This window comes from Bacillus rossius, chromosome 5, assembly GCF_032445375.1.
Source record: "Bacillus rossius redtenbacheri isolate Brsri chromosome 5, Brsri_v3, whole genome shotgun sequence".
NCBI classification, from domain to species: domain Eukaryota; kingdom Metazoa; phylum Arthropoda; class Insecta; order Phasmatodea; family Bacillidae; genus Bacillus; species Bacillus rossius.
The window spans coordinates 2,424,296-2,449,801 of NC_086333.1; the positions used below are offsets into that span (position 1 = coordinate 2,424,296).

General features: G+C 37.1%; 1 protein-coding gene across 5 annotated transcripts in view; it reads right to left on the reverse strand.

Annotated features, from left to right (window-relative positions):
- The window catches only part of LOC134531551 (nuclear factor related to kappa-B-binding protein), a 239,079-nt gene that overhangs the window by 145,502 nt on the left and 68,071 nt on the right, over positions 1-25,506 (reverse strand). For all 5 annotated transcript variants that reach the window (XM_063367243.1, XM_063367245.1, XM_063367247.1 and 2 more), the window contains exon 7: positions 23,330-23,478. In XM_063367243.1, coding sequence (XP_063223313.1) covers positions 23,330-23,478 — 149 coding nt within the window. The remainder of the gene's footprint in view (positions 1-23,329; positions 23,479-25,506) is intronic.

The window sequence follows — 25,506 nt, forward strand, 5'->3', positions numbered from 1 at the left end:
CTGAAAACAAGGATGAATTATTACTTCCAGGGCTAGATTTTAAGGAATATTTTAACCTGCCCAACGGACAGGTGTAATCTAAAATTTGCCTGTCCGCCATCCAATTTGCCTGTCCGCTGTTTTACCCAAATAAAAAAATTTCAAAGTCGCTGAAAAAGTGAGAAAAAAGGATTTTTGCTATATGTTGCACCTATTTTTATCACATACTTAACATCCTTATTTAATCATCATTTTCAGACGAGTCTCTGTCTGAGTCACTGCACGAATTACTTTGCTGATTCTCTCTTGAACATCTTCGATAAGGAGGCTGAAAGGGTCGACGTTTTCTCTGAACATTATGATACCAGAGATTTATTGCTGGTGCTGGATCAAACTCACTTTCAGAAGGTGACTGTATTTGAACACGCATGAGGGCAGACAGTGTATCATCATTTAGACAGTTTCGCCAGTCTGTCTTTATAGACTTCAGTCTTTACAGACTTGAGCAGCCCGTAACAAAAACTGATACAGATGATTTTGAATGCGTTTCGCAGACTTTGCAAAACATTTGTTTTGTTTCTGTGTCGTAACGAAGCCAAAGAAACTCGGAACACCAAGACGTTAAAAAGGTACGGGACCGGGCGATTTTGTCATATTTATTATTATATTCTGACTTGTCCTCGTCTGTTTTTCTTTTCTTTTCTGGTGGTTTTGAAGCACCAGTAATGAATTTCCACATTGTGTAACGCAGTTAATTAAATACTTAAACAATCGCCGTGACAAGATAAACTGTAAAAGATTACCGTGTCCTCTGTAAAGAAGTAATGTTTATTTTTTGATGCAACAGTTGACAGGCGAATTTTCAAGCAGTGGCAGTCACTGCGGCCACTGTCAGCTGTATCTGGAGTACGCCGTGAAATGTTAACCATGCGAAAACGCTTTTCTGTTAACAAACTATGTTAAAGTAGAGCAAGGGATTAGTAAAGTCGCGATTTATAAAGACAATAAATTTAAAAAATTATATTTTGAAAGTATGCAACGGTAAATTACGTAATTGTTGGCTGTACTGCAACGAAATTAATATTAAAACATGGCAACAAAAACAAACATCATCGGTGTGAGACGTTTTGCATCTCTAGCATACGAATACGACTATGTTACGTGAATCATGACGTGAACGTAATATTTTAAGAATTATGATTTAGAATATTTCATCGCGGTTTGTACATAACCTACTTTTTTTTCCCGCGGTATACAATAGCCAGAGTCGTCCGTCACAAAAGAGCAGCCATTATTGTTTATTTATAGATATTGTCAAATACGTTTTATTTGCGGTCGTGGTCGTATAAATGTTATTAATCACCTCTGTTGCATTATTGCGTGCGAATAACCTCGGCGTCACAAGTTGCACCTGTCCACCGGACAGTTGCCTTTTTTATTTTGCCTGCCCGGACGAGATTTTGCCTGTCCCGGGCAGGCGGACAGGTGCTAAAATCGAGCCCTGATTACTTCAACATATTTTTTTCAGTGACAGTAAAAATTTTCAAAATATTAATGATGAATCCATGAATTTTTAAAAATTAATATAATTAATATGTAACTAGTAAACAAAATGGTTTATATGTATTCATTTCTCAGCAAGATTATAATATTTAAAATAATTGCATATCAATTTCTTAGTGTTTAATAAAAGTAGCCATAGCTCATTAAAACGTTTTGGGAATGTTTGCAATAGAAATAAACGAAAGTTAGATTTAAAAATAAATTTCTAACATGAATAGACCAGTATTTCGTGCAATCGTTTCATCCTCTTTTGCATCATACTCGAGCGTTTTCTTCACTTTTACTTCGTCAAAGAACAACAATGCGTTCGAAGTCTATTAACGAAGAACGTGCTACATTCAAAAATTCAAACATGTTTTACTAGGATACCTTTTCTCATGTCAAATGAAGATGCCCATCGTTGAAGAGTTGAAAGTCCAGGCAATGGGAAGTTAAGTTTCTGTTTTAAAAATAAATAACATTGCTTACTGAAATAACGCAAAGTGAAAGCGAGAACTATTTCAAAATTGGTCCAGTTTACACTTTTTTTCAACGAAAGTAATAAGTCAATTTGATTTTTTGAAAAAACACTATGAAAGAATATTCCGCATACGGAACTCTAATGAAGAACGTTTTTTTGTTTGTTTTTAAGATTTACGTTTTATTTTTTTTATTTTTTCATGACTTCCAAATTTAAAACTGACTTTCTTTCGGCAAGAAACAAATTTTCTTTAAGAATTTGGATTTCCTTCCTAAGCATTTCAACCGAGTCATTGTTAGAACAAGACTTTGAATGCTTTAACTGACTACAAGAACATGTTTCTTCCTCACTTACATTTTCATTTGAATCTACGATTAATTTACATAACATTTTTTTTGTTGTTTTCCCTGCATTTAACTCGGTCTTCTCGGCGCACACGACTTTCCAATGTTTCTACAGGTGTTGTAATTACAAGTTTTAATGAAGGTACAGCATTTGGTTTAAGACGTCTTTTAGCGCATGTATTTAACAACTCAGCTTTCAAGTCGGGCTCGTAATTATCATCTGTAAAGTGCTCTGAACAAATGTAAGTGGTTTTTGGATTCCACTCACCATCACGTCGGCATTTCTGAACCCACACTTTCAACAGATGATAATCACGTGGGAATCTATGATATTTTATATGATTTGTTTCAGGTAAAGATTGTTTTTACCAAGCTATTTGTACACTCAGCCACTGTACACCGCGTACCTGGCATTGTAATGTTAAATACAACTTTTAACAGCGTTTAGTCTAACAAAACAAATTCACTTTAAATAATTCGTGTTCTTAACATTTTGCCTGCTAGTTATAATTAACGAAGCACCTGTGCACTTATGATATAAGCAACACTAACATTTTATAACACACGCACTCTCAATTAAACTCCTCACAACGCTGTAGTTTGACACGTTATTACGAGCAGATGTGCTTGTAAACTAAGTAACTGATAGGAGCGGACGGGCTGGCAAGCCGAGCCGGGGCTGCAAGTGACGCGATGCGCAGAACGATGCGCAAGCGATCGAGGCAACCTCTCTCTAATAACCTTGATATACAGTGGGTTCCAAAGAGGTGGAAGGAATGGGACGGGAAACAGGGTGCCTAGCAGCCACAGAGAAGATGAGAGGAAGTAAGGCCTGAGCACATATTGCCATTTTTGAATACAAACAAAAAAAATTAAAAATTTGTACTTGATTCAACTTCCAAACCTTGTGTGTCTTGTAGTAGTTTCGTGATAGGAAAGGTCACTTAAGGATGGGAGGGCAGGTTGGTTGTAGTGGGTGACTGACGCTCCTTCCTCTTGTCGTAATTATGCGAACCCAGTGATACCTTTGCTGTGTTAGCAAAAAAATTTTATTTTTTGTACATTACCAGTATTTCGTTTTTGACTTGAAACCTAGATTCGGATTCGAGGCAGGTTTTGAGATTTGGATTAGGATTTGAGAAAACTGGGATTCGACCCATTACCAATTATTTGTATTTGTTTTGTCATATGTACCAGATGTAAGGGGAAAAAAAAATAAACAACAGGCTGTGATAATTGAATTATTGACTTAAATTGAAGTTTTCTGATGTAGAAATGGGAGTGAAGAATAGACAGATTTTGCTCTTTAAAGACCATTCACATTCTACAGATATGGTGTCGAGAAATATCGAAGTTGAGTTTTAGCATGAAAACACTACATCTTGTCTTCAGACACTGGATCACTGTTTACAAGTGTAGCTTCGAAGAACCAGCATTGTCGAAAAGTGCTTTGGTATGTTCGATGGAAAAGCCAATTTAAAAGCGCTATTTACTGGAAACTATGCATAACTTAACTGCATCAAAAGGATTCAGTTCAACAGGCAAAAAAAATTGCTAACTGTTTTAGAAAGAATGAGTTTATTAAATCTTCTGCAAAATCAGAGGCAAAAATTTTTAAGTATGAGCTCCACACTCCAAAAGCTAAATGAATTTCATGAAAGGTTCTGTTGCCAGGCGTCATGATTGGTTGAGAATTACGTCAGTGAGCCCAGGACATGCCCGCACAAAGGGAAGGAAGGCTGTGAAATTCAGTCATTGTCCGAACACCGGGCCGAGCAGGCCGTGGTCGGGCGATGGCTCCGGGTTTTAATTTTTCTAGATGTACAGTTTAATTTTTGTGCGTGTCGGTTGTATGGAATATATTTTGATTTTTACATAAAGAAAACAGGTAATCCATCGAACACTGAGTAATAATTTCTTCGTGACCTGCTACATAACTTGTATGTTACATTTCATCACCTAATTTTGAGCTATCCGGAGGTGGTGAGTGGTGACATTGTGGATGTTTATATTTCGTGTCAAATGCTGAATATTGATAACTTTTGTCCGTCACATGATGAAAAAAGTCAAGATGAAACTGACTGAGGTGCAACTGTAACAATAGTTTTTCAAGCACATCAAGCTGCAACTACAGTGCAACCTCACTGCTACGAAAGCTAACAATCACGGGCGATATCCTCGTTTTGAGTACTCGTAATAACAGAATATAGAAAATTGAAATGTAAGTTAGATTTCTGAACCTTCCAAAAATATTTTATTGCACACCATATCACAAAAACTATTTTCTAGAGTGAAAAAAAATGCATACATTAAAAGTTGTAGCAAGTTATAATATGGGAAAAAAAAATTACTCTGACTTTTTTTTTACATTTGCAACATTTTTGTTTTAATTGTGAATGAAATTGTCTGATGCATGACCAAACTCTACGACGCAGCACAGTCGCAGTGAGAGGTAATTGGAGTGGAAAAAGGAAAATAAAAGGAGGGATGGAAGAAGGAAAGGGTGTCTGCCATCCTGCCTACGTAAGCTGATGATATTTTTAAAAGGAAATACTATAGTGTATAGTGGCTGTCATCACATGCCACTGATAAGTTACTTCCCATTGTTTTAAATTGTTTTCAACCCATTTACACATGTAAATTTGACACACATAAATGATCTCAGACCTTCCACCTCCCAGAAATCAAAATCAGGAGATTTTTCTAAGGATCATCTAATCACCCCCCCCCCCCCCACCCCTTCTAGGGTGAAATTTCTCCCAACAATAAAAAAAAAACTGTTAACTTTCACCTCGAGAAACTAACATATTTATAAATAACATTACACTTGTGTCACTCTTCAATACAATGAAAATTTTAAAACCATCACTATACAAAAAAAAATTATTAAAGTTTTGAGTTATAGAGTTACCAATTGTCTCTTCAAATTTCTGTTCCACAGACATATTGGAACCATTTAATTTATGACGTAACTTAACAAATGGTAACAAAATAATTTGAGGTACGTAATTCACCGTTTGTTCAGTTTTTAAGCTCATTATCTTACATTACGGCCTAACTTTAGCATGAAAATTTAAAAGTTTGTAACACAAGCATATATAAAAAAATAAGTTACTGTCTACACTCAAAATAATCACAATGTATCCATATGACTTTGCTTTTACTTCTCCAGTAGAGCTTCTTTCATTTTTGTTGTTGCAGATTTGGCCCTCTTCAATGTTTATGAATTTGAAGCAGTGCGGGCACTGCTTAGCGTTCCTTCCCCTCCTCTCCCCTCCCCCTTTCCCCTTCCTGCCCCACCTCTTCCTCCCAACCCCGCCGCGCCACCAGCGCACTCTGACGTGTATTGTTCCCGGCTATATAACCTCGGCACCCGGGCTATTTGCCGCAGTCTTCCGGTCGTTTGACACGAGGGCTGCCACTTGGGGCTGGCGTCGCGTTGGTATGTACTCGGCTGTGAAACTTAACTTCTGTAATTTTCAGTAATTAGTATGTTCTCTTATTATGTTTAGTAATGTTTGTAAGTCTTCTTGGACCCTTCAGGTCATTGCTTAATTTAATTCTTTTCTTTAGTTTCTTTTGCTCACGCTGAGTACTACCGGTAGCTTATGTAATAGTGTTTTTCTGCGGTTGTATATGGGCATGCCATGATAGCTTTGGACACTTCTTGTCAAGCCACGTCGTAACGGTAGTAGTAATTGTATGTAATTGTAAGTGTAATTTCTTTCTTTCTTTCTTGTTGTTGCCTAGCGGCCCATATGATTTGTGCTACGTTAAACGCATCGTCAGTTGGCCCCATTTATCACAACATTGTTTTAACTTGTATCTGTGTAAATGATTCCCGCGGGAAACGACTTATATGCATTGTATGCTATATTTGCAGGGATGTAGCTAGGAAAATGTGAGTGTGGGTTGCCTGCAAAAAAATGGCGACACAGCAAATTAAATACCACAACTTTAACGTCAATTGTTTTAGGAAAAACAACACCCCCGTTTAAATTTAACCAAATTTTCTCAACCATCGTTAACGTTCACTTCTATTTCAAGCGAATTCTTCTGTTCTTCTGTGCTGCCCAATGCTGAACTGCAGTTTTAAATGGGTAGTCTTGGACATCTGGACCTTCCAGCGAAATGCGAAGCAGGGAATCAAGCGTGAACTCACTCAGTCTGTTTCTCAAGTCAGTTTTTATGAGCTTCATTTGAGAGAAATCTCTCTCACAGTCAGCTGTGTGAAGTGGAATGACTCTGTACACTTGTGCGAGTTTGGCTATATTTGGAAACAAACTGCCAATTGTTTTGTCAGTGCAAAGAAAGTGGACCACTTCTGTACAAGTCTTTTTCCTGTGGTTATCAGCCATGTATTGCTTGATTTCACACCATTCTTGTAGGCAAAGTCTTGATTCTAATCCAAATCTTGCAGACAACAGTTTTATAGCTTCTGTTCCATACACATCAAAGCTATGGTCATGAGGAGATGGAAGATGTGTAGGGTTAAAAATGGAAAAACATGTTAGAATGTCACAATCGGTAAATCTGACTTGAATGTTTTCAATTAGTGTTTGGAGGTACTGTAATTTAATGTTCTTGAAATGAGCAGCATTTGTTGGCTTGGTGTGAACTGAGACACCTTTACTTGCACACATTTCCAAATATGATGCAATTTCCCTCTCATTTAATCCTTCAAAATCTTTCAGTCTCTGAAGTTTGTTGATCGTTGAATCTACAAAAGACTTCACAATACTCAAATCAGCATTTTCCTGTTGAAATATTTTAGAAAGACGGTTCATGATGGGTAATACGTCACACATTAACAACAGTGTTGCAATGAATGAGAATTCAGTCACATAAGAACACAGACCCCGAGCCCTTGCATCATTTCTTTCTTCACATTCCCTTTCAAGACTAAGTACAACACTTGGATAAATATCTTTCATCCGAAGTACACATTCTCCATAGCTCAACCACCTTGTATGACTAGGCTGCTTGACCTTGCCTTGTGGATCTTGAGGAAATAGACACTGTAATTCATGCAGGCCAGCACTTCTGACAGAGCTGTTTTGGTAAAAGTCAAATACCTGCCTCATAATGTCACAGAATTTTTTTATTCCAAGGGTCTTTTCAGCAGCTTGCGATACAGCCAGATTCAACCTGTGGCCTGCACAGTGTACACCAACAGCTTCACATACATTTTCTACACCTAGCTGTTGCTGAATTTCTACCTGTTTCTCTCTTATCTTTTTAACTGCCCCATTATGTTTACCTGTAAGAACAGGTGCACCATCTGTTCCAATACCACACAGCTTTGAGAAACATAGATCACTATCATGCAAATATGATATAACAGCATTTGAAATGTTAACAGAGTTCAGGGCAACACCTTGCAAATTTGAGGTACAATTTTTTGTACCACTAAGGCCACTATTTCCTAAGTCACTGAGAATGTCAATAATTTTCAGGAAACTGCTTTGCAGGACACCTTCACTGTCAACATAACGTGCATGAATGACTAATTGTTCAACTACAGCTGAATCTGTAGTCTCATCAATTTCAATTGAGAAGAATGGTGCATTTTGTAACTTGCCCAAGATCTCATTTTCTATCACAGTGGATAAACTAATTACCATATCTTGAATGGATGTTCTACTACAGTAATTAGCATTTTTTGCTACACGAATTGTGTCGTTGATGGGAAAACCAAGAAAGCATGCCAAGTCCAAAATAGGCTCAAAGTTTGTTGTATGAGGAATTTTCTTTTTGCACAAGAAGTATAGACATGCAAACGCTTTCATGAGATCTTCCTCACACATGCTTGGCTGTATTTTGTCACTGATGGGACCATGAAGGCTGGCTTGCAATTCAAGTTTAAGTGAATCAATATGTGCAGCACAATTTTCGTGTCGAACAACACTTTCCAATCGCAAACGAGTGCATGGGGATTTTGTCCAAGTATCTCTATCAAAAGGAGTTTTGTTAAATTTTTGACACAGCAAGCAGAACATACCTTTAGCATCTGTGTTGTAAACCAACCATGCTCTGTTAGTTTTCCACTCTCGCCTAAATGTGACTGCTTGTTTTCGTCCCACTGCAACTGCAGAACTAGTTGAGGGTGTTAGTGTGCTTGCTGGTAGCTGGTCTTCTGTAGATACACCCACAACACTTGATGAGCTAGTTGATGGCACTGGTGGCTGGTCTTCAATAGGCGCAGTGTTTGTCACAAGGCACTTGTTTTCTAACTCTGATACTTTACAATTTGATTTGGTAGTCTCCTCAGAATGAACATTCTCACTGTCCAGAAAAATTTCCCGTTTTTTTCTTGGTTGTGAAACGAAAAACTTTGTAATTGTCTGATTTCTTTTCCCATTGTTAGACATGTTTACACTACTGTAAAAGAAAGCCCTTTGTGAATGTCTTAAAATAAATACAGAACCGACAATGTTATTACTAAAACTAATGGCTTATTTATGTTAGTTTTCTCACAAAAGTTTTATTAGTATACCATTTGTCACAAATTCTTCACTCACTCCTTTGGCACTCTAGAAATAGGCCATTGGAAGTAACAAGTAAATATACTCATCACCTCATAATACACAAGCCTTCTCTCAATAACAAAGAAAAACTTTCACAAGTCCAACTGACCTATCCACTCTGACACTCATACAACAGATTAATGTTTTAGTATAGGCCTACATGTCACTTTTGATGGTGCAGTAGAGTGGTTTGCTTGTCATTTAACACGGAAGATAGGAAGGTCCTTTGTTGACGCCTGGCGGCACTGTTATCTCTAAATCATCAGACGCGCGGCGGCAAACGAGCCAGGCTAGGCGGCAGGGAGTGTTTGACCTTGTCTTTGTCCCTCCAACGTAAGGAAAGAGGGGGAGGAATGGTTGCCTAGCAACGTAGAGACTTGGGGTGGGAAGGAAGTAGCAGAGAGCTTCTCTGCAGCGGCACATCACACGCAGCAAGACTGTCTAAAAATAGCTCATCCCCCTTCCATATTCACTCCTCCAGCTCCGGCCAGGCGGCAAAAACTGCTTAGCGCAACAAGGAGATAACATTCCTTGCCATACATCCAGGAATAGAGATATGGTTTTTAGATAAAATTAGTGTGGGTCGGCGATTTCCGAGTGTGGGTTTCACCGCCCCATGCCGCCCCATGTGGCTACATCCCTGAAATTTGTTATAAATAAATTACCTTGCTTGTTATTTGGTATATGGAAATTACTTCTTGCAGCACCAGCAAATATCTGACGTCGGTCTAAACGGAAAGACCCCTGTTATTTCTCCATTTTCAGTTGTATCCCAGTAGGTGCGGCTACAAATTAAAACTGTGTTCAAAACAAAATCCACGTTGTGATGATTTAATGGTAGTAGTTTCCCTAAAGTTTCATCACTAAGGGATGGTCGAAACTGAGTTTTGGTTTTTGTGACCATACTGAACACTCTCTCGCATTCTGCGTTGCTATGGGGAATTATCAGTATACCCAACATTACTTTAGCAAGTTTGTCATATTTACGAATGCCATCTGCAGACACAATTTCACCAACCAAATACCATTTGGTATCAATCCTTTCCTCCTGCTCAATTTCTGGAGTTAGTTTTTGTAACTGAAATCTACAAAACTGAGACTGCAATATGTCCATTTCTCTAGGCAAATCATCTGCACTAACACCAAACATTTTTGGAAATTGTTCCAAAAATAATTTAACACTTGAGAAAGATGCTGTGCTGATTGAGGAGATGTTTGCTACCTCGGCATGCATCAAAACATCACTTTTCAAAGGGAACTTGTGTATCATATAGTCACATTTTGTAGAATAAAACTTTCTAACAGAAGTGAAGAATACCTCCTTATCCTCATGCTTCAGAGAATCTATTACAGTGGTAGTAGTATTACCAATGACTATGTCCGAGTCCTGTTTCTGATTTCCTTCACTGTGATAGTCAATTTCCAGCAATGAAGGTGATGAAAGGACAACTGATGGCTTGACAAATTTGGACATTAAATTTTGCGGCATGTCAAGTAAAGTAGACCTCAATAAATGGATATGAGGTATACTTGATTGGAGAACTATGTATGGAGTTTCAAATACTGGCAAAGTACTTGAAACAAATAAGCGAAATGCCTTGTTCATATCAGATGACAAATACATAAACAATCTTTCTTCACGTGATAGACTACACCTCCGACTCGCATAGTACGAGTTCAATTAACGTGATTGTGCATAACGCGAGAACAATTTTTATGGAATGGTTTCAGATAGTGCTAATAAAAACCCGCATAACGCGAGCTGAGAATTCATTTTTTTGGTATAAATTTACTGCCGCGGGGTGTCGCCGCATCGTCGGCTACATCGTGTGAATGCTGCTCGGGCAGTGTCTAGCCGAGCACGGCGCGTCAACTATCGCAGGAAAAAGCCGTCTCAGCTATCATGTTATCTAACATGCCCGCCACGTGTGTGTGTGTCGTTTTCATGACTCAAAGCGCTTCCCAGGCGACTGTAGATATACTAGTTATTTCAAGCTTTGTTTTGTTGTACACTTAATAATCAGCTATTCATTTTGTTGTTGTGCGTGGTAAAGTTCGCAGAACATATGTAATAATTATGAAATGTGCAAAAGAAGTAGGCCTACAGTCTGATAAAGTGGTAGCAAAAAAAAAAAAAAAAAAAAATTAGAAACGAAGTTGGAAGTTGTACGGCGTTCTAAAAACCATGAAAGCAACAGTGCAATTGGTCGCGCATTAGGCCTAAGTGACTCTACGGTACGGACCTTTATCAAAAATAAAAGTGAACTGGAGAAACTGTTGTCATCTGATGCATTAACATCCACGGAGGTGAGAGTGCGGAACCGAACACCCATCATGATTCACACTGGAAGACTGCTCAGTGAATGGGTGTTTGAAAAAAATCACGGTAAAGATAAGTGTGGTGTTAATTCGGGCGTGATAAAAGAAAAAGCATAAGACATTTTTACTGCTTTAAAACCTAAGTACCCCGATTGTAATAAAGTGTTTACAGCAAGTAAAGGATGGTTTTCAAGGTTCATAGACAGGTACAATATGCACTGTATTAAAAAGAAAGGAGAATCAGCTGCATCATATCCTAGTACAGTAGAACCCCGATTATCCGTGTTAATGAAGGGGACGAGTGAGTCGGATAATCGAAAATCGCGGTTAGCCGAGTCATGCTTGCCTCAAAGGTCATTAGGCCACAGACAGCCATCTGTGGACATTCTGAGATTACATATATACACATGCTTTGTGTGCGTGTGCGTTGTTGACATAGAAGCGGACTGCTTAGTGCTGGGCAGCAGTGGTTTTTAAGTCTTTCGTGTGCGGAGACGTGGGCACGCGAGTCGTTGTTGCACCGAGGTGTGTGACTAGCCGCCCGCCAGTCCGAGGGCCCAAGACAGCTGATAGCTGCCAAGGTCACGCATTCTTTTCATCGCCCGTAAGCGATGCTGCCACACTTAGCTCATTGTTCTGTTGTCAGTAACACCATCGGGCTGGTTATTGTTTTACAGAACGACTGCCTTCAAAATTCTTTTCGAGATAAGATTTTTCATACCAGTGCATTGAGACTTGATTTGATGGTTTTGAAACGGTGTCTCTGTCTCGTATAATTCACGGTGTTTTTATCCCCCTTTATTTATATGAATTTTAAATGTTAGATTTTTTATTTTTAGCTTGCTGAACGTGGAATTAGTGCAAAAACGGCCTATTATGACTTAGTGTTGCAGATGGGTCGGAAATCTTATAACGACCACCTCTCTATAACGACCCTAATCTCGGGAACCGTGAGGGGTCGTTATATCTATTCTCTGTTCACTCTTAGCTGAGTTTTGAAATAAACAAACACCGTCGTATCACTGCGCCGCGTCAGCAAGTGATAGGCTGAATTCATCTTGCGTGCCAAGCACTAGTTGCAACACACACACTTCAGTACAGTCAGTGCTAATAAAATAACGGAGATGTAATATAACAGGAAAATGGTTCTTCTGTCAAACCTAGTTTTTTAAAAAAAATTACGTCTGCTGTGATAAAATTACGCCACTTAATGCTACACCCTCCGACATTTTCTGTTGAAACCATTCAAACAAACAAGTGTCCAAACTGCTAAATGTGGATTCGTTCATCGTCTTACGTTTATTTAATCCACTTGAAGTGTCAGCCTGTGAAGCAAACTGAAGGATTTTTTCGCGATTTTTTATGATGTCGCGCACTGTTGTGTTACCGACATTAAACTCAGTCGCAAGTTTGCAATCGTTTCTCCACTCTGAAATATTTCTATAATTTTTGTTTTGCTGTCGATGGACAGTACCACTCGCTTTCTTTTCTGTTCATTTGATGACATTATGAAATGTTGCCCTCAACACTTCCGCACAACACAACGGTATAATCCGTCGGAATGCAGATCACCGTTACAATACATAAAATTATCACCACCTTGACCCTTCAACAACGTACACTAATGGAATGGACTGTCTCCATGCGCCGGGTAATCTCTGAGGCACGGCGCCGTGCTGCGCGCGGGAGTGTACAGTCCGGTCATGCGGACGTGGAATCGCGCACCAGTGTATAATCTATTCACGTAACATGGAACACAAAAATATTATGTACATACGTATGTATTTAACTAGTATTTTTTTTTAAACCTTCTGTGTATATAAACATAACTGAGTCAAAGTACTTTGACCAACATACATTTTGCAAAGTATTTTAACATTTACATACATTTTGAATCATTGGTTATATGTAACTAAAAAATTGGACTTGATGGACATAAATCGCGGTTAATCCGCGAATCGGATGATCGAGTCGCGGATAATCGGGGTTCTACTGTATTCTAGAAGATATCATCGCCGAGGGAGGCTTCAGTCCTCAACAAGTGTATACTGCAGACGAGACAGGTCTATATGGGAAGAAAATGCCTGACGGGACTTACATTTCAAGAGAGGAGAAGACTGTCCCCAGATATAAGGCTTCCAAGGATAGGCTTACACTTCTGCTTGGCACTAATGCAATGGGAGATAATAAATTAAAACCCTTATTAGTGTACCACTCCGAAAATCTTAGAGCACTCAAAGGCTGCTCAAAACCACATTTGCCTAGTAATCTGGACGGCAAATTGTAAAGCATGGATTACACAGGCTGTCTTCACAGATTGGTTTACAAAACATTTTGTACCAGATGTTACAAAGTACAACAAAGACAACAACCTTGATAACAAAGCATTGCTGGTTCTAGACAATGCTCCTGACCATCCAACTCACCTGACAGACCTGAACAAAAAATTTAAGGTGGTATTTTTGCCTAAAAATAGAATCTCTTTGATGCAGCCTATGGACCAAGGGGCGATTGCAACATTCAAAGCATATTATTTACGACACACTTTTAAGCAGGCAATCAAAGTGACGGATCGGGAAGGGAAACAATCACTGAAAGAATTTTGGAAGTCGTATTCCATAAAAAATGCCATTGATAACATCTCTGCAAGCTGGGATGAGATAAAACAATCTTGTCTAAGTGGTGTTTGGAAGAAGCTGTGTCCATTCTTTAGAGAGGAATTCCCTGGTTTTGAGCCAGTTGAGAGTCGGCTAGAGGAAATAGCAGAGGATGTAGTGGATATGAAGAAATTGACACACCAGATGTGAATGAACACATTAACTCCCACGATGTAGAACTCACCGCACAAGAACTTATTGAACAGGATGAGGTGAGGCGTGCAGAGCAGGAAGCAACAGAAGACATGTCACCTACAGCTGAACGAGTCCTCACATCAACAGATCTGGCTACATTTTTTTTTTTCCAAATAAATGAAGCTTGTATGATTGTAGAGGAGAATGATCCTAATGAAGAAAGAAGTGACAACTTCAAAAAAGAAATCAATAAGGTATGTAAGGTGTACAAAGACTTTAACGAATACAAAAAAAAAGTAAAACACAAACAAGGCTAGAAAGGTGACTTCCAAAAGAGCAGACCTTGTGAAGGAGGCGACGGCGCCGGCTTGGGAAAGAGAAGATGAAGGCTGTGACACGCCAGCTACCCCTCCCATTTCAGGTCAGGAAGTTGATTCACCCCCTGCTGTACTCGAACACAAAGACAGCTTGTTTACATTTTCACTTGTGGAGGAAGAAGCGACTACATCCACATCCGCTTTTTCTCCGGACAATCTACGTTAATCTTTACATTTTTGTAAAGCAATCTGCAACTTATGTCATGTGTGTTTACGAGTACATTTTTTGTTTTAGGTTTTTTTTTTAAACAGACATAAGTAAGAAGTTAGGGGAAAACTCAAAGGTAACTTGGTGTGTGTGCACCCAAACAGTTGTGCCATGTTTCATTATTGTTTTCAGATGTTTTTTCCTCAAAGTTAATATGACTGATGCTCTCTACCACTACGTGTGACAGTTTTATGACCTTCCCCTCATACTTAAAAGGATTTTTTTGTGTTCAGTAAACCGTACCATGTTAAATAACATTGTTATTAACGGGGATAGCCGAACTCGCGTAACGCGAATTCACTTAGCGCGAGTATTTCTCGGAACCAATTGTTCGCGGTATGCGAGTCCAAGGTGTATTTGCAAAACTGCCACCATGTTTTGACTTCTGATCACTTGAGTGTACACTTTGTGATTCAGAACTTCTCTTTTTCAGAACAGGATTAACCAATTTACTTTGACCACAGTTTTTGCTTGAAACAGACCTGGAACCAGAACTTTGACCGTGGTCTTTGCTAGAAACAGACCTGGAACCCCCATCCTTGCAAGTGAGAAAATAATTTTTTGGGCTGTTTGTGAGCTTCAGTTTCGGAATTGTGAACGTATCTAAAGTACTTCCAGAAGACTTCTTAGAATTTACTTCAGTCATGAACAGACTTGTGAGTGGTTGCCACTGCTGCAATAATCTTGCCAGACACCTCCCTAATGAAAGCCACAGCGTGTACCAAACGTGTTTGAGAACTTTTCTAGTTTCTGTGTTATGCAACTGCTGAAATTCATGTAACTTTTCCTTTCGCTTCACACTTTTTTCAGGATAGTAATATATATCAACTAAATACTCGTCAATGTTAACTGGAAGGCATGCAGCTCCTTTCTCTGCTGAAATTTATTAAATGACATGGACACCCTATCACTACCAAATTTTCTATTTCTGTTGTTAGAACAACTGCCACTCCACTCTTCTGCCCTATCATAACCGGCGCATTATCCGTACTCAAAGCTATCACAATTTGACAATTTCACATGATTTCATTTCAGGTAGCAAAAGATTGCCAATATTGTGTCCAGTAGAGTCAGCTACTAAAGAAGGTGCACCCAGCAAGCAACTTTCTACTTTGTGTGTTTCATTATTATAGAACGTCACTACAATAGGTTACAACTTTGAGTCACTTTGATTACTACCATCTGTAGCAATAGAAAATGTAGTATTTTTCAAAGCCACAACAAGTTTTTCCTTTTCCAAGTCACCCAGTACATTAACAATTGACACCGTTTTTGTCCTGGCACAGCCATACTGCTTCGCTATACTGCTGTCCGAGAACATTTTCCTGAATAAAGGTCCCGCATGATCGGCACAATTAAAAGGTAGGTTATGTTCTGTAATAAATGTAGTGAATAGACATTCGGCACGAGTCACACCTTCACTACCAGTATCATTAACAAAAAAGTCTAACTTACGGTTTGTCTGCACACATTCACTGTTATCTACGTGTTTTTAGTACGCACGTGCTTAGAGACATCGCACTTCCCACCATGAGAGACAGTGAAATCACACCAGCTCATGGTACAAAACGCATACGAAGCTCCTAACCTCGACTCAATTATCATTGGAAATACCAATGAATAATCATTCTTGAATGTTGCGTGGTATTTCTTCGACATTAACTTTATATTCTTTCGACCAAAAATAAATAATATGTTATGAACGGTAACCATTTTACTACACGCTCAGAAAGCAGGTGAGAACTACCAAAATTGTAGACAAAAATGTTTCCCAAACCCCAAATTGTCGTTTATTTGAGAATATTACGGTACAGTAACAACAAACACAATTTTATTCTCGTTCAAAGCACAATAATATAGTACATAATACTTGTGTTAATTGATATTTATGGCACGGTCACGCAGCGCTGACATCGACAGCCGAGCAACGAACTACTATTGATAGTATAATTGTTCGATCACGAGTCAACTGACATCAAAATCGGGAGAATGACGCATCAAATCATGAAGGCGGGAGATTACATAAAAAATCGGGAGTCTCCCGACTAAAACGGGAGAGGTGGAAGGTCTGTATCTGATTTGTTAACATTTTCATAGTAAGGTTCGTGCCATCAGTAGAATTCTATTAAGAGAAGTCAAGTGTTATCGGGTTCTCCTTTATCAAAACTTTCACTAAAATTGGTAATTAGTAAGGCTGGGCCGATGCCGATCACCGATCACAATAATGGGCAGATTTTAACACATCGGCATCGGTACCGATCTGCAAATTATTTACTGATCACCAAACGCATATCATTACATACTAAATCAAAATTAATAAATACAGAATTAAGCTTAAAAATGCAAAGTTGTACGTTACAAATTTACTTACAAAATAACTAATTAAGGTAGGCCTACAATCACGTTCCAACAAAAACACGAATTTACAGTATTAATTTGCATATGGGTATTTTTAAAACATGCCAAACCATTATTTTACGGAGTTTTTAATAATTCACAATAAAAACTTAGATTTTTATGAAAAAATACTAATTTTAACTTGTGTCTATTGCACTTACGAAACCACAGCCATAGAATATTGTGTGCTGACCACCAAATACAAAACAAAACATTCGCCTGCAGGTTAACTAACTTTCGTATCCTCTAGGGTGTGTTCCATTGCATATCAGTACGTGGGGGAAAGAGCAGAAAAAACTGTGATACATGCCAGTGATAGTTCAATATTGAAACACAGTTTGGATCACTGCTGGTATTTATATATGCCGTAGTGTGTTTATCTATGGTCATAGTCCGATGAAGTTGTTGTCTATTTTAGTGATTCTTTAAAAGTTTGTTGGTTACAATGGCACATAAAAGTAGTTTCGTGTGGAAATATTTGAAACTGCCACATAAAGACAGTGTAAAAGCAACGTGTTTGTTTTGCGGTGCAGGTATATCTCGTGGTGGTACAAACTGCAGGGGATTTACAACCACAAATTTATCAAGGCATCTCCGTTCATTCCATTACAATAAAATTTTGCTGAGTGAAATTTCACAATGTCCCGCATTACCTTCAACCTGCAAAATTAGCTCACCAGAAGTAATTTCCGAGTCTACTACGTAAATGCACTCCAACTGTAACCGCAAAGCAAGAAACCATTGATTCCATGTTCCAAAAAAAAATCAATGCTTGAAATGTCACACCCTAGGCATATTAAAATAACCAGTCGTATTGCAGAAATGATGTGTCTAGACATCCAACCATTCAGCTTTGAGGAAGACAAAGGTATTTAAATTAAATAAATTGCAATAAAACCAGTTTGTTAAAAAAAAGTTAGTTAAGTTTCGTGTATATGCCTCACTGAACTATGTGGGCATGATCCTGCATATGTCGACCCTGTGGTACATGATAAGTGCTGTTTTAATTTAGTACAGCGAAAGATCCTGGATATACGAAAAAATCCTTTACGTAAAAAAGAATTATGATCGTATGTTTTACAATTAACAAAGATGATGTTTTATTAGACATAAGGTAATTATTGTTATATCAAACTTATTGTTATGTGCACAATATTTCATTACACTAAATTAAAGCAGCAAGCATCATTTACCACAGGATCAATATTTACAGTATAATGCCATCAGGATCAGGATCAAAGGCTAAACTTGTATACGTGATAAGGTACAATTACTGTATTTTTATGCTAAAACATGGTCAGGCCTATGCATGAAACATTTTTGGAGAATAAAGTTGGATTTATTGTCATCCATTAACTACATAACAGTTTCTTAAGGTACTATCTTTATTTTTACAGGGTTTACCAATTTAATTGCTTACCTTGAGCCATCAAACAAGCTATATAATTCTTAATTTGTCTGATTGGCAAGGATCGGCGCCGATCATTGGCGCAAATGATCGGTATCGGAATGATCTGCAAATTTAGTGATCAGCCCAGCCCTAGTAATTAGTATTGATATAAGGTTAACTCAAATACTTAGACCTATTATTTTGATTAAATGAAATGAAACCAAAAAAAAAAAAATATTATTCAAAGTAAGTTATGTTAATGGGCACCTGTTAATGGTTTGAGTTACATGAAATATGAGTAACACAATATTTGTATATTTCAGTGACGGTTAATTGATATCATTTCAGTTCTGTATTCAAATTATAATACATTTAGTATACTGACAATATCAATATTTGTTAGTGTCTCTAAAATTTAAATCACAAATTTTACAATTTTTTTTTTGTATGTCAACTTGCTAAATTGGTACAGCGGGTCTTTGTTGGGTACACAATCAGCATTCCAAGTTATAGATCATTATTCGGTTCATTATCACTCTGTTCAACTTTACGATTATATTTTAACAGTCTGGTATTAGATAAAATAATTTTAATGTGTCACAAATTTAGTTAAGTATGATCGAAGAATGATACAACCCACCTGGTAGTAGTTTGGAGTGCTATGAACTATTTAGAATATCTTTTTTTTTTTTACAACTCCATCCTGAGATGCCTAATGTTCGGAAATTGTTGACTTTGTCCATGAATGCCTCTCTTGAGAAATTGATGTCTTCGTACTGGGAATGCCTTTCTTGGATACTCAGAATATTTGTCCTCGGAACGCGTTTCTTCTGAAATTGATGACTTCAAACACATTGGGTCATCATCTAAATTTTGTTTGTCGATTTTATTTTCAATTATTCGGCATAACTTCGTGTTCGAGGATAAGTGAAATTGTCTTCCTTTTATAATGGCTTCGCCAAATGAAACCTTCTTCAATTCTTGAGTATTAATAAGCTTTCTTTTATTATTTAATTAAAATAACAGTTTGCCTCAATGAATCAAGTATCAACATCAGAATTATCGGTTTTAAAAATTAAACGTCAGTCAGTTCAGCTGGTTTTAAACAAAATGTCATTTCCTTCTGTTCTTTTCTCCATATTCTAAAATTGACTTACAGCTATTTTCAATAAATTACTTTGTGACATTGTTTTAAACTAATACCAGAGAGTTCTACAAAGATTATTAATACATATAACGTGTTTTATCGCATAATGGTCGCACGCGCGTTATCGTCAGGAACATATTTTAGGCTGTAAAAATTGGGATAAAAAAACTTCTCGCGTAAACGTCCCACGATGTTTTTGGTCCCGCTAGTAGATGCCGAGCGCTTTGTGTAGGTATCTTTTCCATATAAAACGATGTATTTTAAAGTAGAAATCTAATATTTATTCGGGCATTACCACTTACTTAAAAAATTAACGGAAAAATACGAACTTCTTTGACGTGTAAATTTTCTTATAAAAAGTTTTTTAAAGTCATTTCCTTTATCCGATCGCGGTGTAGGTATAATCTAAAATTTAATTTCGGTCATTACCACTTATTTATTTAATTAATGGAAATACAAAGTTGTCTGACGTGTCAATTTTCTTTTAAAGACCTTTTTAAATGGTATTTGTTTATCTGATTGTCTTCGTTACCGCGGCGTACTGCTTATGAAAATGTAGCCAGCGTATCATTCATGTTTGGTTATGTTGCTTCCCATATAGAGCGCGCGCACCTAGTCGAATATACAGCGAAACCCCTTATTTACGTTACCGTTATTTACGTTTTCCCGTTATTTGCACTATATTCTTCAGGTCCCGTTTGGTTCCCATATAGTCCAATACAATACTTTCCCGCGAATTACGTCTCAAAAATCGAATCAATCCCGCTATTTACGTCACGTAACAACCATAAACAACCAGAAAATACCGTGGAGCTAGTAGGCAATGAACATTTTAAATAGCAAAATATACATATTTTATAACATGAAAAGTTGCTTTTATTTCTAAACATGTAATAATTTAAGCCTAGGCGTGTAAAAGTACGAGTAATTATAGCAGGAGACAATCTAAAATGCACGAGGGAAAAACGTAAACTCATGAATGTACAAACATGGCTGCTTGTAAGTTCTGATACTGTATTTATGTCACAACTTAGCCGAAATACTGGTACGAGACATAAACTTCACAAGATAAAATGAGCGGTGTCTTGGTAACTGTTTTATACGTCTTTTATAATTTGGGAAGTGTTGTACAGTTGACGCCATATTTTTTAAACTAACCATTTATTTCTGGGGATCGTAAATAATTAATTATTGGTATCAAGACATCATGATAAACGTAAACTTGAACATGTCACGGCAGCGAGAAAACTGGTGCGTATACCAATAAACTGGTATTAGAACTGGATAAAATTGGTACACGGGAGGTGGAGCTTATATTTTTTTCCGCTAAGCTCGCATCTATTGGTTGGCGGCTGATGGCGTCATGAGTCTGGGCGGAGCATAGAGTGCGCATGCGCCGCCGCGTCGTTACAGCAGCTGACCGAGTACAATGACCTTTCTCCGCGTTTGGCGCGCTATTGACGGTAAATATTCAACAATTTGCGGCCTTTTCTTAAAAAAATTTTTACTGTGAGCAATGTGTATGTAGCCCGTATTTGTTATAAACCCTGCCGGTTGCAACTGTATTTATAATTTGGAGAGGCAAATAATCTTGAACAGCCAAAAAAGCAAGCAGAAGAAAATTTCAAATTTATTTTTAGGAAGTAATCAGAAAAACATTTTGTCTTTCATTCTTTTTTTTATTTTTGTCAAATGTGGTAAATTAATAATGGATTAAATACTAAAGTAAAATTTGTTGTTAGTGTGTTTGTACCTGCATTGTAGTATGTGCTATTAAACAAAAGGAAAAAAATTCTAAATAAGGTAAACTGTACTCCTTTTTATACTTTTCCCTTTATTTACACTTTCCCGCTTTTTACACTTTTTTACTTTGTCCCCATGAAAAGTGCAAATAAGGGGTTTTGCTGTAGATATCTTGCCGATTGGATGCAACGCGCGCTATCTGTCAAGTGCCGAGTTAACTACATTTGATAGCCCGCATTCTTTCGCGGCAAGTGTTTACTACGACACGTTAGTTCACGTCAGATTCAAGTGGCTTGCGTTCACGTTAGAGTTTTGGTTTTTCTATTTAAAGTTGAAGAAAGGTTTTTGTTTAAGGAATTACTAATATGGATTGTTTGACGTGCTCTTGTATAATCCTCCTTTTTTAAAATAAACGTACTTTCCATGAACGGGTTTTGTTTTTATGAATAACTTTACATAAAAAAAATTTTTTTTTTCCGCATTACGTTGCACCCGTACTTTGCAAACTTGATTATAGAATAAAATGTGTGACAATTATACGAGAAAACATGGTATATGAACTGAAAATTGAAATAAAATTTATAAAATATCAAGTTACGTATGCAAAGAAGTTTAGTTAACAAAGATATACATTAATATTTACTAACTGATATGCCACACAGGAAAAACACACTATTATGGAAATATCAATGATAACCCAATAATTTTTGGTTCCTTCATCTTGCCTATAAGGTTTTTTATTCATCCTACCTTACAGTGTTTGTGTAATGTATCTGAACACAGCAACGGTATCTCTAGTTCCGCTTAATTACTGCAGGAGGAAGGGGCGTCAGTTATCCACTACCCCCATCCCATAGCGACCTACTACAAGACAAAGAATACTTGGAGGGGAAGCTCTAATGCTATTGTGCTAAGACCAGAAAGTTTCCACAAATCAAAGATGGATTGCTACAATACATGTGCAAATTGTGGAAAACTGGTTACAGTGGTGTGCTTGAAATGTTGCCATTAATAGCGTGTTACTATGCATGCAAAAACAATTTTGTTGGAGCACAATTCAAAGCGAGTGGTTTGTGGAATACACGTTTCAAGTGTCACAAAAACCTGCTAATATATACACAAAGATTGCTCGTATTGCCAGTTCTCTGACATCAGCTTGAGATGTGATACATACAAACTGGCTGGTTCACTCGACAGTCAGCAGCAGACAGTAGCTGTGGAAGGGGAAGATGGAGCACCAGAATCCTGCCCACTTCCTCTTCCCCTGGCTATTACCTACTAGTGACTAGCAGCCTTTGTGTTCACTGCCATGAATGGAAACTGTTCTTTTTCTCCTTGTTTGAACATGCAATTTAAATCACTTGTACTTATGAAAGGGCCAACAAGAAAGCACTGCTTTTTACTTACTAGTCAAACTAACAGTGCATTACAAAACTGTCACAACATCGATGGTCTCGTAGTATCCCGTACTCGTAATTGTGAGAGCCCAGCCTATAACAGTAAGTGTGATGTGCTACATGAGACAATTACTTGAGCAATGTAATACTAACCAGTAAGAAACAGAAAAAATTACATAATTCGTTAGTTACGTATTAACTGTAATGAGTGAAGATTAAAATTTCAAACTGAATTTTGTTTCTATTTCTATAAGTTAAGTTTTTATGCAAAAAAAAGTTTTAAATAGTAAAAATATTATATTTTAATCAAAGTCCTCCGAATTTAAGGAATTTTTTTAAAAAGTAACGTAGAGTTTTTTTTGGTGCGGAGGAAAATAAAAACAGAGAAATATTGAGATAAAATGTAATTTTTTAACATAAAAATATGGTAACATAACTTGAAGAGTGGTAAAAAGTTTGAAAACTGACCAGTGCTAAATTTGCATTTCCTGCCCATATATTTTTATTTTGCCCCTTCAAAAAAAAATCATGGCAGGGTTCTACTGTAGTTATGTTTTTTTCCTAATTTTGAAACTTGGCCCTTCTCTCCTGTGTACACCCAACACGCAATAGTCATCTGCTTAAGATTTAGTTTCACTAAGCTATTTTTATAAATTCAACCCCATTTATTTGTACAAAATAATTACCCAGAACTATTTGTGCGTTTATTTCTTGACGGTGGCATTTTTGTTTCCACTTCAACATCCAACCCGTCAAATTCATCCATCATCACTGATGAGGGTTCATCTTCCTCCGTGTCAGGGATGTCAGAATTCGAACTATCCCCAAAAGGAACCTACACATAAATCAAAATTCACGAAAATGTGATCATACAATAATAGAACAATGACATAGCAAAATAACTTTTGAAACAGCAAAGACAACAATGAATTCATTCACATGCAACAAAACACTATCCGGTGGATTTTTAAAGAAATATTTTGTGTGCAGAGAAGCTATGAAACATATTACAACTCAGACCGGCCCGGCTAGAAAATGACCTGACTTGCAACATTCACAAAGCACTTTGAAAATAATAAAAAAAAATAAGAATGTTAGCCGAAAAAAATTTGCTGATGTTTTTATATGGAGGTTAAGTACGAATTTAGTTTGGCAGTCTTTATTGAAGAAAAATATTTAATAAAAGTTTTATAAAGATAATTTTTTTAAATTTGCACAAACAAAAAACAGTCTGCCATTAAACAATGTTTATAACAGGCCCTCACAATTCTCATAGCAACACAAACGACTTTTCTCTGATCGAAAAAAAAGAAGTTAATTTTGATATGCCGAAAAACATTCTTAATACTCAAGCATTTTAAACCTCGCAGATAAGTCCTGAAGTCGCTTGGTGTCGACACTACACGTGTCCTTGGGAGGCAACGAAGTATCACTTAAGCTCCATTGTGGGCTGAATGACAATGACTGTGGTCAATGAAAATTCAAAATAAATGTCCGAAAAAAGGTTGAATATCGGTGCAGCTCGGACCACAGCCATTAAGTTTTTCTTAGTACATATTAATTATTAATTAATAGCTTTAGCTCCTGCCAAATGCAACATATTCAAATGACATTGAGCAGAGAACTGGCAGAATGACACTACAGCCAAGGTTGAGGCAGGTGCGTCACCTTCCCGACCAATTACAACACACACTTCAAAGCAACCAATCACAACACATTTCACTACAGAAAATATTCCAGAAGTCCGTGCCTGCTTTACTGTCTCTTTTTCTAGTCAACTGATAAATGCAATGGGAATTGCAAGAGTTGAACTTTCCCATCATAGATACATACAGAAATTTCCAGAAAGCTTTGGCAGCTGAAAAAGCACCTGAAAAAAAAACTGTGTATGTAGAGTCCATACACCATAGAAGTGAATCTTCTTGCTTGTTAGGTTTAGATAAAGATAAATTATTTTAGATTTCGAACACACTATCCACATAAAATTCAATGATAATTATAAACTCAATTGCACAAATCAATAACTCTTTGCCACACAAATAAATAAATTGTAGATTCTTTAAATAAAATAAAAGAAATTTAAATAAAATAAAAGAAATGGCAGCATCATTCGTTAGCTATAGTGAAAACTGAGTGGACAAACATAAGCAGCGTTATGAGAATTCCGTAGCATCACTGCTGCGTCAATTCTACCTCTCCCCTGCTGACTCCTCTTCCATGTTACAACTAGCATGTAGCTTATAGCATGCTCTGTTACATACCTATCCACCCCCACTAGGCATCTGCGAATCAGTGATTTTCAGTTCGAATCAAATTCCTAATTGAAGTTTAAATAATTACCAAATTTAGAATTTTTATCGAATAAAATTTTTCAAACTAGTACTCATAAATTTTTTTTTAGTGTTAGTTATATATTGAAATGGTAAGAAATTGCATATTTTATATTGGAATTGCCAGATAGCATGCACTTATTCTAAACATGTACAACGCAATTGCTGTTTTTGTTTGCAGAAGTGTAAGGATAACTTAGATAATCAATAAACTTTATGAATAAAAAAAAAAGTAAAACAAAACAGTCATTATCATAAAAATTGTGCCTAGATACAATATTGTTAATATTCCCCCACAAGCAGTATTAAGAACAAACTATACCTTTATGTTGTTTTTATGTAACACTTAAGTTTTTAGAACAAAGGCTGTCATTTACTTAAGTAGGTTTGTATTAAGAAGCAAAGGTAGTAAAGTAAATGTGACAAAATAATTTTGAGCACTGAAAAGTTACAACACATGTCTGTATGACAATCTTCATGCAGTTTTCATAACATATAATAAGGTGTAACTGCTGTCACAGAACGTAACAAAT